At 35.7% G+C, this 19453-nt stretch overlaps 1 protein-coding gene across 1 annotated transcript in view; it reads left to right on the top strand.

Annotated features, from left to right (window-relative positions):
- Window positions 1-19453, top strand: part of CNOT4 (CCR4-NOT transcription complex subunit 4) — a 147775-nt gene that overhangs the window by 102951 nt on the left and 25371 nt on the right. The window contains 6 exon segments of the mRNA XM_030308504.1: window positions 7859-7892; window positions 7894-7917; window positions 11033-11126; window positions 11129-11281; window positions 12481-12584; window positions 12586-12979. Of these exon segments, the coding sequence (XP_030164364.1) occupies window positions 7859-7892; window positions 7894-7917; window positions 11033-11126; window positions 11129-11281; window positions 12481-12584; window positions 12586-12979 (803 nt within the window).

The following is a 19453-nucleotide window of genomic DNA, read 5'->3' as shown; positions in this document are numbered from 1 at the left end:
TAACTCAAATGAAAAATTCACCAGAGGATTCAAAGGCAGATTTGAGTAGATAAAAGAAAGAATCTGCAGATTTGAAAAGGACAATGGAAATTAAGGAGTTTGAGGAACACAAGGAGAAATGGCTGAAAACAAGTGAAGAGAGCCTAAGGAACCTGTATGTAAGACACCATCAAGCAGACCAGCATATGCATTGTCAGAGTTCCAGAAGGGGAAGTGAGAAAGGTGCAGAGAGAACGTATGAAGGAATAATGGCTGAAAATTTACCCAATTTGATGAAAGAAATGAATATAAACATCTGAGAACCTCAAGGAACTCTAAGATGAACTCAAAGAGATAAACATTGAGACACACTGTAATCAAACCAAAATCAAGTCAAAGTAAAATCTAATAAATAAATCAAATTTTTATTAAAAAGCCAAAGACAAGGAGAGAATCTTGAAAACAGCAGATGTGAATCATCATGTAGAGGGAATCCTCAGTAAGATCATTGGCCTATTTCTCATGAGAAGCTTTGGAGGCCACAAGGCAGTGGGCCAATATATTCAGAGTGCTAGGAGAAAAAAACTGTCAACCAAGAATTCTATATCTAGCAAAACTGTTCTTCAAGAGAAAGGGAGAAATTAAGACATTCTCAGATTAACAAAAGCTGGGGGAGTTCATGAGCTCTAGACCTGTCCTGCAAGAAATGCTCAAGGGAGTCCTGCTAGGTAAAATGAAAGGACACTAGTAAAGGTAAATAAATGGGCAATTATAAAAGCTAGTGTGATTGTACCAATGATTTGTAACTATACTTTTTGTTTCCTGCATGATTTAAGAGACCAATACGTTTAAGGTTCAGTGTATTAGTGTAAACACTGAAAGGGGTTGGGATTGAGCTGTAAAGGAGCAGAGTTTTTATATGTTACTGAAATTAAGTTGATACAGAGTATTCTAACATTAGGATGTTCAGTAGAATTGATATCACATGATAACAATGAAGAAAATAGCTCTAGGGTATACACAAAAGGAGATGAGAAAGAAATTTAAACATTTCACTAGAAAAATGTCAGCTAAACACAAAAGAAGACAGTATTGCAGGAAATTAGGGGGGGAAAGCTATAAGGCATGTAGAAAACAAATGGCATAAAGGGCATAATAACTACTTCCTTGTCAGTAATTACTTTAAATGTATACAACTTTAATCAGAAGACAGATTGGCAGAATGGATAAAAATACATGACCCAAGTATATGCTGTCTAGAGGAGATTTGCAATAGACCCAGAGACACAAACAGGTTGAAAGTGAAAGGATGGAAAAGATAATCCATTAAAATAGTACACAAAAGAGATCAGAAATGCCTATTCTAGTTAGTACCAGACAAAACAGACTTTAAATCGAGAGACAAAGAAAGACATTGTATGTTAATACAGCAAGAAGATAGAATAGTTACAAACGTTATGCATCTAATGACAAACATCAAAATATATGAAGCAAAACTGACAGAACTGAAGGGAGAAATAGTTCTACAATAATAGTTGAAGATTTCAGTACTCTGCTCCCAGTAATGGATATAATAACCAGATAGTAGATCAGTAAGGAGAGAATTTAAACAACACAGTAAACCACCTGGATCTGACAGACAAATACAGAACGCTCTCCCCAAAAAGAACGAAATATACATTCTTCTCAAATGTACATGGACATTTTCCAGGATAAGATTATATGTTAGGCCACAACTTCTCAGTAGATTTAAAAAGATAGATATCATACCATGTATCTTTTCTGACCATGGTGGGATAAAGTTAGAAATCATTAACAAAAGGAAATCTGGAAAAGCTCAAACATTGTGGAAATTAACACTTTTAGACAACTAATGGATTAAAAAAAATCACAAGGGAAATTGGAAAATACTTAGAGATGAATGAAAATGGAAACAAAACGTATCAAAACTTAAGGAAAATAGGGGCGACTGGGTGGCGCAGTCGGTTAAGCGTCCGACTTCAGCCAGGTCACGATCTCGCGGTCCGTGAGTTCGAGCCCTGCGTCGGGCTCTGGGCTGATGGCTCAGAGCCTGGAGCCTGTTTCCGATTCTGTGTCTCCCTCTCTCTCTGCCCCTCCCCCGTTCATGCTCTGTCTCTCTCTGTCCCAAAAAAAATAAATAAAACGTTGAAAAAAAAAATTTTTTTTAAACTTAAGGAAAGTAGCTAAAGGAGTGCTAAGGGGAAAATATATAGCTATGAGTGCTTACAATAAAAAGCAAGAAAGACCCAAAGTCAACAACCTTACATCACAACTTAAGGAAATAGAAAAACAACTTGAACAAACTAGACCCAAAGCTTGCAGAAGGAAGGAAGTAAAGATAAGAGCAGTGAAAGATGAAATCAAGAGTAGAAAAACAGTAGAGAAAAAAGGATGAAACTAAAGTTGGCTCTCTGAGAAGATCAAGAAAATTGACAAACCTTCAGTTAGATGTAGACTATGAAAAAACACAGAAAAAGCTCAAAATATTAAAATCAGAAAGTGGGGGTATTAGTACAGATTCTATATAAATAAGAATTTTAAGAGTACTGTGAAAAATTGTATGACAACACATTGGTTAACCTAGATGAAATGGACAAATCCCTAGAAACACAAAAACCTACCAAAACTATATTGTGAAGAAATAGAAAATATGAATAGATATATAATTAGTAAGGCAATCAAACCACTAATCAAAATTTCCCAACAAGGAAAGCCCTGGACCTAATGGCTTCACTGGTGAATTCTACCAAACATTTAAAGAGGAACTAATACTAATCTTTTTCGAACTTTTCCAAGAAGTTGAGAAGAGACCACTTCCGTACTCAACCTGTGAGGCCAGCACTACCCTGACACCAATGCCAAAGACAATATCAGAACACTACAGACCAATATGCCTTGTTTACTTTGATGCAGAAATCCTCAACCAAATACTATCAAACAGAATTCAGCACATGAAAAGGGTTATACACCATGATAAAGTGAGGTATTCCTGGAATGCAAGGATGGTCTGACACAAAATTAAGCTATTTGATGTGTCCTATGAACAGAATGTAGGATATAAAACACATGATACCTCAATTGATGCAGAAAAAGCATTTGACAAAAGTCAATACCCTTTTATGACTTAAAACAACCTAGGAAGAAAACTACCTCGACACAATAAAAGCCATACATATATGAAGAATTCACAGTGAACATCATTCTAATGGTGAAAGACTGAAAACTTTTCCTCTACAATAAGGAACAAGGCAAATGCCCACGTTTACCACTTCTATTCAGCACGCTATTGGATGTTCCAGCCATAGCAGTTAGCCAAGACAAAGAAGAGTCATCTAAATAGAAATAGAATAAGTAAAAATTATCTTTTTGTAAATAGTGTGGTCTTATATGTAGAAAGTCCTAGGGATTACACACATAAATAAATGATTAGAAGTAATAAATGAATTCAGTACAGAATACAAAGTCAATACACAGAAATCCATTGTATTTTGTATGTGAACAATGAACAGTTTGAAAAGGAAATTATGAAAACAGTTGTATTCACCATAGTGTCAAGAAAATAACTTAGGAGTTCCTAAGCAAAGGAAATTAAAGACTTACACAATGAAACTACAAACCGTTGCTGAAAGAAATTAAAGACACATAAATGAAAACGCATCCCGTGTTCATTGATTGGAAGACAATATTATTTAAATGCCTCTTTAACCCAAAGCTATTATACATCCAATGCAATCTATATCACAATTCTAGTGATTTTTTTTTTTGCATAGAAAAACCCATCCTAAAAGTCATAGGGAATCTCAAAGCACCCCACATAGCCAAAATTATCTTGAAAAAACAAAACTGGAGGAAGCACAGTTCCTGATTTCAAAACATAACTGCAGATCTGCAGTAATGTAAACGGTGGGATTAGCCTGAAGACAGATATATATAACTCACAGAAAGAAAAGAAGCCCAGAAGTAAACCATCACATACAGGTCAAATGATTTTTAACAAGTGTACCAGAACCATTCCATGAGGAAAGAATAGTCTTTTCAACAAATGGTGCTGAGGAAACTAGATGTCTACATGCAAAAGAATGAAGTTGGATCCTTACCTAACACCATATTAAAAAATGAATTCAAAATGGATCAGTGACTTAATATAAGACACAAAACAATTGATGGCTATAAATAAAACAAACTGAGACAAGCTCAAGGAGATAAGTTTATTCAGGAATAGCAGAGGAACTGCAGTTCGGAACAAGCAACCTGTGGCGAGTCCGTTGAGGGGTTTTGGTAGGTTGTATTTATGCGCAGTGAGTGGAAAGAGGGGAAAGTTGGGGTCGAGTCAGTTAAAATTAAAAAAAAAAATAAGGAAACCAGCCTTGAAAATTTTCCTGAGCAAACAAAATCATTCCGTTTATTCATACAAAGCTCAATTCATCCCATTTTGTGAGATCAATCCAGTTGAAGCCCTGTTCCATTCATGCCTCTGGCAGAACTTCCCAAGGTCGATACAGGACAACCTCTGATCATTCCCCGCCCCCCCCCCCCCCCCCCCGCCAGAAGAAAATTTCAACACTATCCATTTCCTGTGAATCAGACATTTCTGAGAAAGCAGTCTTTTAGTCCTTAGGTTTATCTTCCTGAGGGCACATGTATGAGAATATCCTTCTTATATTTTCTAGTTCTTTTAGATTGAAATTCTTTCACACAGCAAAACCATTAAAAGAAAACACATGATTAAGCTTCACAACATTGGATCTGGCAATGATTTCTGGACAGGACACCAAATCACAGTAACAAAAGAAAAAGTAGACAAATTGCACTTAATTAACATTTTAAAATTTGTGACTCAAAGACACTGTCCATAGTAAAAAAAAAAAAAAAAAAAAGCAACCCACAGAATGGGAGAAAATATTTGCAGATCATATATCTGAGAAAGGGTTAATAACCAAAATATACAGACAATCCCTAAAACTCAACAACAACAAAATCAAATATCCCAGTTCAAAAATAGGCAAAGGACTCAAATCGACAGTTCTTCAAAGAATACAGAGGTATGGTCATTGAGCACATGAAAAGATGCTGAACATCACTAATCATTGGGAAATACAAATTAAAACTACAATGAGATACCTCCTCACCCATCAGTATGGCTACTGCCAAAAAAGCAGAAAACAGAATCACTAAATTCTACTCCTGAAACTAATATTATACTAGATGTTAACTAGAATTTAAATAAAAACTTGAAACATTAAAAAGAGAAAAATAAAAAATAGTAAAAAAAAAAAAAGGGGGGGGGCTAGAAAATGAGAGTTGAAAGAGATGTGGAAAAATTAGAACCCTTGTGCATATAAAATGGTACAATCACTGGGGAAAACAGTATGGCAGTTCTCAAAAAATTAAAAAATAGAATTACCATACAATCCAGCAATTCCATTTCTGGGTAGATAGCAAAAAGAATTGAAAGCAGTGTCTTGAAGAGATATTTGTACATTTATGTCTTAGCAGCATTGCTCACATAGCTTAACGTGGAAGCAGTCCAAGCAAGTGTTGGTGGCCAGATGCATGAGCAAGCAAATGTGGTATACAGTACAAAGTAATATTATTCCGCCTTAAAAAGGAAGGGAATTCCTGCGATACATTACAACATGGATGAACCTTTAAGACATTGTGAAATAAGCTAGTCACAAAAAGACAAATACTCTTTGATTCCACTTATATGAGGTATTTAGAGTAGTCAATATTATAACAAAGTATAATGGCAGATACCGGCTGGGAGGAGAAATTGGGAAATTATTGTTTAATGGTATAGAATTTCAGTTTTATAAGATTAAAAGAGGTGAGGATGATGATGGCGATGGTTGTACAACGTCAGTGTATTTACTACCACTGAACTTAAAAATGGTTAAAACAGTAAATTTTATATTAAGTGTACCTTACCACAGGAAAATTTTTTAGAAAATGTTGCAAGTTCATCTCATTATCTGTATTATGTTCCAGTCTGTTCGTTATGCCACCACCAAATTAATCTTTCTAATACTGCTTTGTGTCATTTCTGTGTGCAAAAATTTCTCTTGGTCTCTGGTTCTACCCTCTGTCTCTCTGTCCTTACCTCCTACTGCTGTCAAAAGCATCCTCTGTCTTACCTAAACTAATTACTTAACATTTTCCCAAACCTATCTGTGCCCTTTTGATGCTTGATATGCTTGCTTTTCCTACCTTTGATGTTCTTTCCTCCTTTTTCCCTTCCCTCTCCTAATGTGTAAATCTTTTTGAGGACCTACTTAAATTTGAACTCCCCTAGGAAATGTTTCCTAATTGCCCCACTTGCGGTGGCTTCTCTTTCTTTTAAAGACCTATGACATTTATTGTTTGAAACAGTTCGTTTAGTAATTGTCACTGGTTGATATATGTTGGTGTGTACCTGTCTCATTTCCCCAAGTATCTCCAAACTTAGTGGGCTCAAAGCGATATCTTAAAATTATTTGTATTACCCATTTAACTTAAAATGAATTGATTGATATTTTGTGAATAATAACAACTAAAGATGATATTTAGTGAATTCCAGACCTACTTGTCAGAGTCAAGAGCATCTGGTGATGTTTGTGCAGAAGATAAACTTGGTGTTGTGATTGGGTACTAGACCTTGTTAAATTTTTCTAGAGCAATTAAATGTGGTACCAGTAGGTTGTCTGCCTATCAGGATAACTTTGTACATATTTCAGCCAATAAATAATTTGAGAAATTTGGAATCTTAATTTGTCTCCCTGTAATACTGTATCAGAATAGTATTAGTATTTTTATAATTATGTAATTTTATAATTATATAATTAATATATATATATTATAGAATCATAATTATCTTTATTCATGTGCTGGATTAAATAAAGTTAGTTATGGAAATGGTTTGCTAGGTCAGTATTATAATGCTTATAAAGATTTTGTTTTGGTTTTAAGTCAGCAGTTATGTGTTACTTTACTGTCGCGCTGCATTTGCTCCATATGGAAGTCAAGTTTAGGTTTTTGTTTAAACTATGGAGCGCCGGGGGTGGCTCAGTCGGGTGAGCGTCTGACTTCGGCTCAGGTCATGATCTGATGTTCATGAGTTTGAGCCCCATGTTGGGCTCTGTGCTGACAGTTTAGAGCCTGGAGCCTGCTTCAGATTTTGTCTCCCTTTCTCGCTGCCCTCCCCTGCTCATGCTGTGTCTCTCTTGTCTCTCAAAAGTAATAAACATTAAAAAAAACTTTTGTAAGTAAATAGTTTGCACAAAAGTTTCTGTTTCGTCGGCTCAAACTCACAAAAACAGTGAGATCATGACCTGAGCCGAAGTCAGACACTCAACCGACTGAGCCACCCAGGCACCGTGTGTGTGTGCATTTATACACACACATGCCTTCTCTAGGGTTGTAACTAGGATTTTGAAGTAGTAAAGGAAATTTGTTGCTCTTAAGAACCTGTAGAGAATATTTGGGTGACTTTATTCCCTCTGTTAAACACCAGGAAAATAGGTGAGTATTATTCCAAGAATTTTAATGGGGAATGTGTTTATCATGCGCACAAAGCTAAATAATGGATTAAATTTTGACTTACTACAATAGTACTCACTTTAATCAGTACTTTTTTTCATAAGTTATGGTTTCACCCATTGTTTTTGGAGAATCTAGTTAGAATGTAAGTTAAGTTGCTCAAGTGTAGGGATTTGATCTTATACTTCTTTGTATCCTCAACATCTAAACCATATCTTTACATGAGAGCGCATCAACAAATGTTAAGATGATAAAATATCTATTTTTCTGGCTTTTGGGGTGTTTTGTTTTCTTGTGGGAGAATGACTTTACTCTGATTTACTCTATGTGTTTCTTTTTGCAGCCCCATTGACAAACCTTCAGATTCTCTCAGTATAGGGGAATGGTGATAATTCACAGCAGGTAAGAACTCTTGATTCTCTACTTCGTTTATATTCCATTCTCTTGAAACAAAGCATTCTGTGCAAGTGAATTTTCTGGATAGTGGAAAATACTTTACTGAAACAATTTAAAAATACTTTAGTGGATATCCTTTTTTAAATGTAGTATAATGAATCTTCTTTTCCTCCACAGAATTACTGTGTAAGAGCATAACTTAACCTTTTCTTGATGACTCAGATTTATCCTTATGACCATATGTCATATGTATGGTATCTCAGATTTTAGTGTCATATGAGTCCTGTTGATACTACTGGTCTTTTTGACCATCTACAAAATGGTCTCAGACTAGCATGCCACCTTTATTCTTAAGAGTTATTTCTCTGCTGTATACCCCCCTTGTTGCTTATTGTCAACTTTAATCTTCTGTATCTCGCAGTGTCCTTGCCTCCAACAGTTTGCCCCTATCCCCGAATGACTGTGGGCTTTGAAATAACAAACTAAATAGTTAAGTTCAAAGTTGTATCCACAGTGAAACTGAGTGAGATTCTGATCTTTGTGTCCTGCTATTTGCTAGTTTTTCATTGCATAAATCTCTGTGCGTCTTCTTACATGGGCATAGAAAAATGTAGTTCTAATCTGTTCCATAAAGACTGGCTAGTTCCCCACAATGTTTTTGAGAAACTTAGAGATCTAAAATACACTGCTTTTGGGGTGCCTCAGTTAAGCATCTGTCTGACTCTTGATCTCAGCTCGGGTCATGATCTCGTGGTCATGGGATTGGACCCCTGCATCAGGCTCCGTGCTGAGTGTGGAACCCTGCTTGGAATTCTCTCTCTCTCCCTCTCGCTCTGCCCCTCCCCTCTCTTTCTATCCTCTTCTCTCTCCAAAGAATAAAGATTTTTTTTCATAATAAGTTAAAAATAGTTGTAAAGGATGTAATTTTCAGGATATTATAAATTACTGGTGGTTTTTAAATAAATGCACTACATTGCTTTTTAATAAGTTTCTAAGAGATTCAGATATCAAAATGTGTTGTTGCTCTGTCCTTCATTTAAAAAAAATATACATGCTATTTTTTTTTTTAACAACCAGAAAATTTTACATCATTCCTTGTTCCCCTGAACTCATTTGTCTGTTTCCACTGCCATTATAAAATATTACCTTAAATACGACACAGTTTGTTCTTGACAGGCTATACTTCTCTTAAATAAAAATAGACATGAATTTGAATTGGAAAAAATGTTTTCTGACACAAGGCTAAAAAATGCCAATTTTCTTTCTTCTGAAATTTTTTTAAGTTTTATTTATTTAGAGAGAAAGAAGCACATGCAAGCAGGGAAGGGGCAGAGAGAGAGGGAGAATGCCAAACAGGTTCCATGCTGTCAACACAGAACCTGAGGCAGAGCTCAATCTCATTGACCGTGAGATCATGATCTGAGCCGAAATCAAGAGTCAGACACTTACCCAACTGAGCCACCCAGGCACCCCTTTCTTCTGAATTTTTATTTGTAGTTTTGATTTGATCAAAGCAACTTATATAAATACAGAATTTGATAAAAATTTTAAACTAAACACTAATATTGGACATTTATCTCTTAACGAGATAGAGCTATTTTAAAATTGGTTTCATGCATCCATAGATGAATATTACCTGTTGGTAAAGGAGACAAGTTTTAACTATATTGTTAGCCCTGTTTTCATTTATAACGTCAGTGCTGAGGTGTCTTGTTTATATAGGTGGGGGGAAGAAAGAGTGTTATATCAATATTGAATTTTTGAACTCCTTCTATGAATTCAATACCTAAGAGTCATATAAAGATTGAGGCACCTGGGCAGCTCGGTCGGTCGAACGTCTGACTCTTGTTTTTTGGCTCACGTCTTGATGTCACAGTTCTGTGAGTTCAAGCCCCACATCTAGCTCTGCACTGGCAGGACAGAGCCTGCTTGGGATTTCTCTCTCTGCCCCTTCCTTGCTTGCATTGTCTCTGTCTCTCTGAAACTAAATAACTTTAAAATTTGTTTAAATTAAAAAATCCTATAAAGGTTTATCATAAAATTATTTTTCTAAGTGTTTATTTTTGAGAAAGAGAATGTGAGCAGGGGATCAAGAGAATCTGAAGCGGGCTCTGTGCTGACAGCAGACAGGCCCAATGCAAGGCTTGAACTCATGAACTACAAGATCTTGACCTGAGCTGAAGTTGGATGCTCAACCAACCAAGCCACCCAGGCGTCCCAAAAATTATTTCTCTTAAAGATTTTTTTTAAAGTTTATTTACTTATTTTGAGAGGGAGGGAGAGAGAGCAAGTGGGGAGGGGCAGAGAGAACATCCCAAACAGACTCCGTGCTATTTGCATGGAGACCCATGCAGGCCTTGAGCTCATGCACCGTGAGATCATGACCTGAGCCGAAATCAAGAGTCAGTCACTTAACTGACTGAGCCACCCTCCTAAAAATTATTTTTTTTTTTTTTTAAATTTTTTTTTTTTCAACGTTTTTATTTATTTTTGGGACAGAGAGAGACAGAGCATGAACGGGCGAGGGGCAGAGAGAGAGGGAAACACAGAATCGGAAACAGGCTCCAGGCTCTGAGCCATCAGCCCAGAGCCCGACGCGGGGCTCGAACTCACGGACCGCGAGATCGTGACCTGGCTGAAGTCGGACGCTTAACCGACTGCGCCACCCAGGCGCCCCTTAATTATTTTTAATGCTGTTTTAGAAATAACTTGATTAGATCTTCTTTCCATTTTGTTCTTAAGTATTGAGAATCACGTAGTTTGCAAAAGAATCAGGTCATTAGTCACTTATCACCAGTCTGAATATTTCTAATACATTTTTGTTGCTCTCAGAAAGTTTTCACTTTTGGTCAAAGAGTGAGAAATACTCTTTTCTTTATAAAGTGAGAGAAGGTAGGTTCTGAAAGGAGAGGAGACTGACTTAGTCTTTTCAAGGAGGGTCAATCCAAAAAAAAAAGAAAAATGGATTTTTATTTGAAAATTCATGTTCTCATAAAGTCTTAAGCACCCCAGTTTGAAGACCGTTGTTCTAATATCTTTTGTTGCAAGCCTTTTTAATGATGGCTTATTAAAGTATATAAACTTAATATTGATTATTCTTTTCCCTTCCTATTTTATTTAGATATCTAACAGTGATACGCCTTCACCACCACCTGGTTTATCAAAATCCAATCCTGTCATCCCCATCAGTTCATCCAATCACAGTGCACGGTCTCCTTTGAAGGGGCAGTAACTGAGTCACAGTCGTTATTCTCAGATAACTTTCGCCATCCCAACCCGATCCCAAGTGGGCTTCCTCCTTTCCCCAGCTCCCCACAGACGTCCAGTGACTGGCCTACAGCACCAGAGCCACAGAGTCTCTTCACATCAGGTATACGACATAACTGCTGCATGTGAATCATTTTACTTAGACTGGAATGAGACCTCATGGATGTGTTTTTTACCCCTGTCCCCGCTCTTGCTTTTTCGTGCAGTTGTAAACATTTAAACTGCGTGGAATAAGATAGCCAGATAAGTAGTTGTATGACCTAGAACTTACTGTGTTAACAGATATCTTCAGAAATGAAGGGTTAGATCATTTTTCTGATAATAAAATGCTTATTCCTCTAGGAATTATTAAGGGCTGACATATTTAATCATATTTGTGTTTACATAGTTAAATGTAAGATTTTTTTTTTTATCCAGATGACAGAGAGGTATGATAGTAATATTGAAGGTTATATTTTGGCATTTTTTGAGCTATTTTCAGTTTCTATTCATTGTAAGTTTATTAATGTGAAGGACGCCATAAAGTCAACATTGACAATATAGCACCTATTATGAGTGGAGCAGACAGTTTTAAAAAATAATAAAATTTAAGTAGATACTTTTTCATTAAGGTTACGTTATTTTTTCCTAACAGTATATAAAGCATATATTCAAAATTACTTGGACTTTTTCTTTGATAAATATATTTTTAATGTGTTTTTTTTTTTTTAACATTTATTTTATTTTTGAGACAGAGGGAGACAGAGCATGAACTGGGGAGGGTCAGAGAAAGAGGGAGACACAGAATCTGAAACAGGCTCCAGGCTCTGAGCTGTCAGCACAGAGCCCGACGCGGGGCGTGAACTCACGGACCGTGAGATCATGACCTAAGCCGAAGTCGGTCGCTTAACCGACTGAGCCACCCAGGCGCCCTGATAAATATATTTTAAAAGTAAACTTACTAATTGAATTCTGTTACATCACATTTGTTACCTTATTTCATTTAAATGACTTTCCCTCCAGGTTTGGATTATGAACAGCTGAAAGTATAATTTGGGTTTCAAGTACTTTGTTTTCTTTGATTAGTAAAATCAGTTTCTGTCATTCATTTTTTTTGAAGTTAATAAGAATGGAATCATTGCTAAAAGTATATGAGGATTTTTATAATGTTATAATTTTAACATGCTAAGAAATCATACAAATTTTGGTTATATTTGCCTTTATCTTGTAATATAACGTGTTAACTTTCACTAGTGTGGACACTCATTAAGTATGCAAGTAAACTGTGTATTTAAAATTCATCACTAATTGTCTTCCCAACAGAAACAATCCCGGTATCGTCCTCCACAGACTGGCAAGCAGCATTTGGCTTTGGTTCTTCTAAACAACCAGAGGATGACTTGGGTTTTGATCCCTTTGACGTCACTTCGAAAAGCCTTAGCAGACCTGATTGAAAAGGAACTGTCAGTCCAAGACCAGCCTTCCCTTTCGCCCACGTCTCTTCAGAACTCCTCTTCACACACTACAACCGCCAAAGGTCCGGGCTCTGGATTCCTGCATCCTGCTGCACCGACAAACGCCAACTCTCTCAATAGTACCTTTTCAGTCTTGCCACAGAGGTTCCCTCAATTTCAGCAGCACCGAGCAGTTTATAATTCATTCAGTTTTCCAGGCCAGGCAGCCCGCTATCCTTGGATGGCCTTTCCACGCAATAGCATCATGCACTTGAACCACACAGCAAACCCCACCTCAAATAGTAATTTCTTGGACTTGAATCTCCCGCCACAGCACAACACAGGTCTGGGAGGGATCCCTATAGCAGGTAGGTTCATTTATAGCCTTTGAGAATTGTGAATATCTCATGCCTTCAGGTTGTTGGGTGGGTAGGGAGAGAATTTTTGAATAACAGAGTACTTACTATTCTTGGAAATTTCTCTGGGGAAAAAAAAAGTCCTTATAATCTAAAAAAATTTTAACTGGATGGATGCCTTGTAATATTGAGCTTTATAAGGATGGTGGAGTATTATAACTATTTATAACTTGGAAGCATTTTATTTAACAGAGTAGTCACCAAACTTCCATATGGAATATAAATGCACAAAGAAAAAGAAAAAAAAACGGACTCTGAAATTATGGTGCTATAAAGTTCAACACCATGGTAAAAATTCTGATTATACATTCTAAAAGTAAAATAATGAAAAAAAATATTTTTTAAGATGGTAATTAGTGAGAGCATGAGGGATAAAGCCATTCTGTAACTACTTTGGTACTTATTTTGACTGCTAGACACGCGCACACACACACAAACTGTGCTTTATGTTAGTAAAGTACTTAATCTTTGAGAACTCTGATTATTCATGTTCACAGACATATGTGCATAAGTATACTTTCTGTGAAAAGGCAATTGCTGGAGGAGAGATATTTTCCCTTTTTGTCTGTCATGTTTTTTATTTCTGGGAAAAATATTTGGTTCCTATAAGTGGTACCAGAATACTTCTGGTTTATACTGCTACCCTTGAAGGTTTCAGAACTTTGGGTTTTAAGGCCCATATAACATTTATTAGATCAACTGACTTCTTTGTCTAAAGGAATCCTTCTTATTAATAGGTTTTGGTTTTTTTTCAGTTTATTGTAATTCGGACTTTAGAGATGACTGGTAAAGAGAGTTTGTTTCTCTCCCGATTCTCTCAAGTAGATAGAATAGTCCCTCACTCTGTTACGTAATTAATAAATTCATTTTTATCCTTGTCATGGCCTTTAAGATACGGCACGGCACAGTGTTATCGTAATAACGTGCTGTTACCCAGCAAGTCGTTCGTTCTCTTGTCTCTAACAAGGTTAATAGGTAAATTTGAAGAGATCCATTAAAGTTCCTTGACTCTGTTCCTTGTGACCAACCACATTTCATTTCAAGACAAGTAACTGAGTTCAGAGAATATGGTTTGTGGCTTTTGATACAGTGAATCTAACAGTTGATACAGCGAAGTTCACTTACATGAGCATGATAGCACCAATGTAGTGGTTCGTATATCGGTGGAACTCATGATGTTTGTTCATTTGATTATGGCAGTTAGTAGGTAATTCCGAGTGGCATTTTCAGTCCTCTCCTTCTACATGATATTCACTTGTGAAACACTTAGGTATTCAGTTCCTGATACTGCTTTTTTCCCTTCCATTCAAGACAGCATATCAGAGCGTAATTTGTTTCGTTTTGCTTCAATCATTTAGGAACGTGGCATGTAATGACTGGTAGTGTATCTCATAACTGATTATACATTAAGAGTTAAAGTTAAGTTCCCCGAAATATCCTTAACATTTAAAAATAAAAATATTAAATCAATTATAATGAGTATTTGGGATACTGTTTGCCCAACAGAGAAGTAGTCCATATGGGTAATACGAAAGAGCTATAAAATATGGATACTAGTTCCAGGTATTTTGCAGTATAGTTGAAGAAATAAATTAATATTATGTATGAAAGCGGTGACTATATGATACTGGAATATAAGAGACCTCAGTTGAGCCTTTAATTATTGGGGAGGCTTCATTGAAGAATAGGAATTGATCTGTACTATGGTATCTTGGATTTGGGTTAGTGGGGAAAAGAGAAAGATCTTTTATACTGATGGGACTCCTTAGTAAAGGCGTAGAGGCAGGAATTCGTATGTAATTTCATTAGAAGCAATAGAACTGCCTTCAGTAACGGAGGTGCTTCATGTATTGTATAAATAGAATGGATGAGAACATGGGGAACTCTGACAGCAAGGGTACAGTGTGCACTTGATACAATAGGAAGAAGGGTGCCTTTGTGGGACTCTAGTTTCTTAGCTGGTCTTCATTGTGTACTTTTCTTTGACTTATTACATGACCATCTTCAGTAAGTTATCTGTTCTTCTGATTTCACAGTTATCATATTGTCCATCAGCACAAAAACAATCTTAACCCAAATATTTCAAACCCGTATATATTATGAAAATGCCACAGTGGGAGGAATAATTACAGATTTGTGAGTGTAGTTGTCCTCGTGTTAATCATTTGAAATCTTCATCTAAACTAGATATTTATGAAAAAAAAAGACAAAACGTGGCATTACATTATGGTCCTCTTTTTGTGGGTTTTCCTTTTAACATATACTCAACCGTAGAGCATAAAATACTTTTTTTCCCAGAAATTCTAAGAATGAAGTCACCACCTTGTAGGTTCTGAATCATTGTCGTGTTTTGTGGGAGGTTGGGAGAGCTTGTTATTTCAGGTTTTCCGTTTTTGACTCTGCTACTTGTTTGGTATTTAAATGGTGACGTGATGATTAAGCTTCTTTATTAGATTATTTTCAAGTCTCTGATGACAAGAGAAATTTTAGTTTTATGCACCAAAATATTTAAAATTGTTATCAAGAGTTACACAGAATACTCTGACGTCCTATAAAATATTTGGCAAATACCTCAGGAAGCTGAATGTGCTAAGCCTCAAAATGAATAGTTATATAATTGTAGCCAGATGATCTGGGATTTTCAATACCAATTAGAAATGACCAGAAATAAAATTCTGGAAAACTATATACATTTTAACTGGTGTAATATGAAGCAAGTTAATACCTAGGCAGTATCTACCTTCCCCCCCCTAGTTGTAACTCATTTGTACTTGAGTTGAACTATTGAAATTAGGTTCAACTTTGCATCCTGCAATGAATATCATGGTGTCTTATCAGAGTATATATTGGTTAAGTGCTTCATAATGGAGAGTGCATACTCTTTCTATGATACCTGCCACTTTAAGATATGCTTAGACAGTACTCAACACTGGAAAAGGCACGTCTATTTATTTATTCTTTAGATACCTAGAGCAAAACAGGGTCCCTGGCCTTTACAAGCACACAGTCAGGTGTCAGTCACCTATATATCCTACAGATACCATGTCTCTATGTGTTATATATTTGTATTTAAGTGTTTAGTTTTTGTTTCAATTAAATTATTAAAAATTTATGTATCTGAAACCTATCACGGGAAAGACAGTTGCCAGAGGTTTGACAGAAATGCAGCTTCCATTTCTTTTGCCTAAATGAAAACACTTTTTTTTTTCATTGAAAATTAGTTATTTCTTAATTAGGCGAAAATTTTTTAGCAGCATTTTCTTGGCTGCACATCCAGTTTGCTAAGCTCAGAAGGACTTATGAAATAAATATTCTTGGTGGAAAACTTTGATTAGTGGGCAGTTATAGTAAGTCCATTTAGATCTTTATTATTGACACTGTGTGCTTTTAAGAAAGGACTTTTCTTGTCCTAAAAAGTGACTTACCTTATTCAACTCCTTCATTTTAGAAATAGTAGAGCTATGGTCCAGAAAGGTTAAATATTTGTTAAAGGTCAAACATTCAATTAGTAGTAGAATTGGGATAAGTACCCAGATCCCACGTTCAAACTGAAATGTTTCACCACTGCAACATAGATGTTCTTCTTCACAAATGAAGATCACTGGCATGTACTTTGAACTTGGCTTTCTTCCCATAGTAATTGATTTATGCTCTCACACACTTGCAGATCCCTTTTCATCAGCAGTATCCATTCATGAGACAATTGGCCCAGCTCAGGGATATGGCCTGTAGTTACAAAGTAGAATGAAGTTTATCGACTTCATAAAAATTAATCTCTTGCTCAGTCCTTATCAGCAACATGTTCTCACCAACAGCTCTAGTAGTCTAAAATTTCCTTTACACAGCCTCCTTTGCTGTATACTTGGGAGTTGATAGAATCTTTGCCAATTTACTGAAAAATAATGAAAGAACCTGCTCTAAAGGCCAGAGGTCTTTTTCTTCATGTCGTCCGTTAAATCTGCCAGTTAAGTATTCTAAATGTAATTTTGCAGATTTGTTTTTTCTAAGAACTCTCTGCCAAGATGTTTTTATCCATAATGCTAAAAATTATTTGGAAAACAATCATAGTAAGTCTCAGTCTGTAAGCATTGTTATTTTAAGATATACTTAGAAAAATATTTGAAACTGTTTAGGATTGGATTTTTTTCATGTTTTTGTGCATTCAGTTTACTTGTGAGAGGACATTTTCTTTAAATATGATTACTGAATTAGCTATTTTAGCAGTGACTTGATTGAATTTTGAGTCATGTGTGAAACAAAGTCACTTGTACGGTAATTATCAATTATAATTAGGAGAACTGATCTCAATTCATGTATAGTTCTCTGACCTAGAAGTAGTCATCTTTGCTTTCAGTCAATTGGATCATTGTATTACTAGCATTTCACTATTTTCTCATTACTTCAGAAGTGCACATTGAATATTCAGATGCTATATGGTAATTTGCTGAGTTAATATTGTATCTTTTTATTTCTTTTTTATAAACATAATTTCTGCCTTTAAAACATGGGTTTGTCATTTTTCCTTTTAAAAATCATGTTTTCACATCTGTGAATTTATTTTTAATTTTTTTCACAAAATTCTATTACTGTTAGAGGAGTATCTGAATTTAAAGGGGGTCCAATTGGCTTGGAAAAGAATGGCTTTCCTGGTCTCTTTTTTTTTTCCTTTTTGTCTATTTATAGTCCTAAATCTATTCTATTTGTTCTTATACCTGACATAGTATTAAATTGAAGGGTGTGTTTACAGTGTAACTACTTTCTAGGTACTTGATAAGTTTATATTTTGAAATTCATGTCTTGTTTCACACCCAGATTCCAGCCAGTAAGCATGTATTTTATATATGTATCAGTATTCCAAATATTGAAATCATTTTTAAAGGGACTGTTAACAAATCTAGTCACCCATAACTAGACCATGACTGACTTTTCCACAGGGGAAGAAGAGGTGAAGGTTTCGACCATGCCACTGTCAGCCTCTTCCCATTCATTACAACAAGGACAGCAGCCTACAAGTCTCCACACTACTGTGGCCTGACAACAGAACTGAGAGGAGAGGATTAGACTCTGGGGTGCTTGCATGGGCAACCGGATTTTGCATGATTCCTTTCTGATTTCGCATTTAATGTATACACCCAAAAGAGCCAATATAAACGTCCTCATGCCTACAACTAGTGTGTTACCTCATAGTTGCTAAAGTATTTCTTCTCTAGGCCTTTAACACTATTTATTAGCATAATAATTTTGGCATTGTTTCTCATGAGTGATACTATTTTTAACTCACACAAATAAACTTGTAGTACTAATTAAGATCCCAGATGAGATTAGCTAGAATTGTTCTTATTTTGGCTCTATTATTGAAATTATGCAAAGATAATGGTAGTTCCTTGTTTTCTGATTTGTGAAAAAAATGGTAATATCCTAATATACTCATGAAAAGTTTGAAAATTTAAGAAGATAATGTCTATTGCATTTCTTTGAATACTTGAGAAGAAAGAATACATACAACACAAAACTGGTGGTGTCGCTTAATGCTCAGAAGGATGTTGTCAGCATTTATTTTTAGTTGTATGGATTTATATCCTATATGAATGCATTACGTGTTTAGAAACTGTTTTTGTTGTCTCTCATTTGCACATTTGCACTTTCTTCTGAATGGTTGTTAATTATATACAGAAGGTTAAAAGATAATTATTATAGACTAAATGCAATATCTCTTTTCTAATGCACTGCCTAGTATACCAGGAAATGCCTCAGAAACAGAATTTCAACTTACAGTTGATTTATCAGAAACTTGAATTTGGGGTAAACATTGTATGTAAGAAGCAACCATAGTAGTGTGACGTTTTTATGGAACAACTGGTAGTTCTGTGAGATACCTGTTTGAAACTTCGTTGTTTAATAATTGAAATGTGATAATAAAGCTCTTTTGCAAGTACCTGGCCAGAATGAGACTAAGGTGGAGGAGAAGAGATTGAGGAGCCTCTAAAATTAGGCCATGTGAGTTGTCCTAGGAAATTTTAGTCTCAGAGTATAGTGGCATACTCTGTTAGGACATAATGTGCGGATAATACACACTTTTTTGACCTAGTTTGAAAGCTGACAATGAAGGAAAATAAACAATTAAATTCTGAGCGGTGAACAGAAACTGATTCAGAAACATGACCGTATTCTGCCTACATGAAGCGTCTGGAAAGAAAGGGGAAAGTCCGCTCTCCTCTTGACATTTTCAGAAAACAATTGTGATAAAAGCTATGCCTTTATTTTTTGAAAAGTATTAAAAGAGTAACATGAATACCAAAAAAGGAAGCCTAAGTATTTAAAATAATAATAATTTTAAAACATGTTATTAGGAAGTGATACTTAATATCATGTTGGAGTTTTCAAGGGTACCTCTTCATATAAAGTCTGATTATTTTCTGTTAGGCA

The sequence above is a fragment of the Lynx canadensis genome, chromosome A2 (genome assembly GCF_007474595.2).
Source record: "Lynx canadensis isolate LIC74 chromosome A2, mLynCan4.pri.v2, whole genome shotgun sequence".
In the NCBI taxonomy this organism is placed as follows: domain Eukaryota; kingdom Metazoa; phylum Chordata; class Mammalia; order Carnivora; family Felidae; genus Lynx; species Lynx canadensis.
This window is presented reverse-complemented; position numbering and strand designations above follow the sequence as displayed.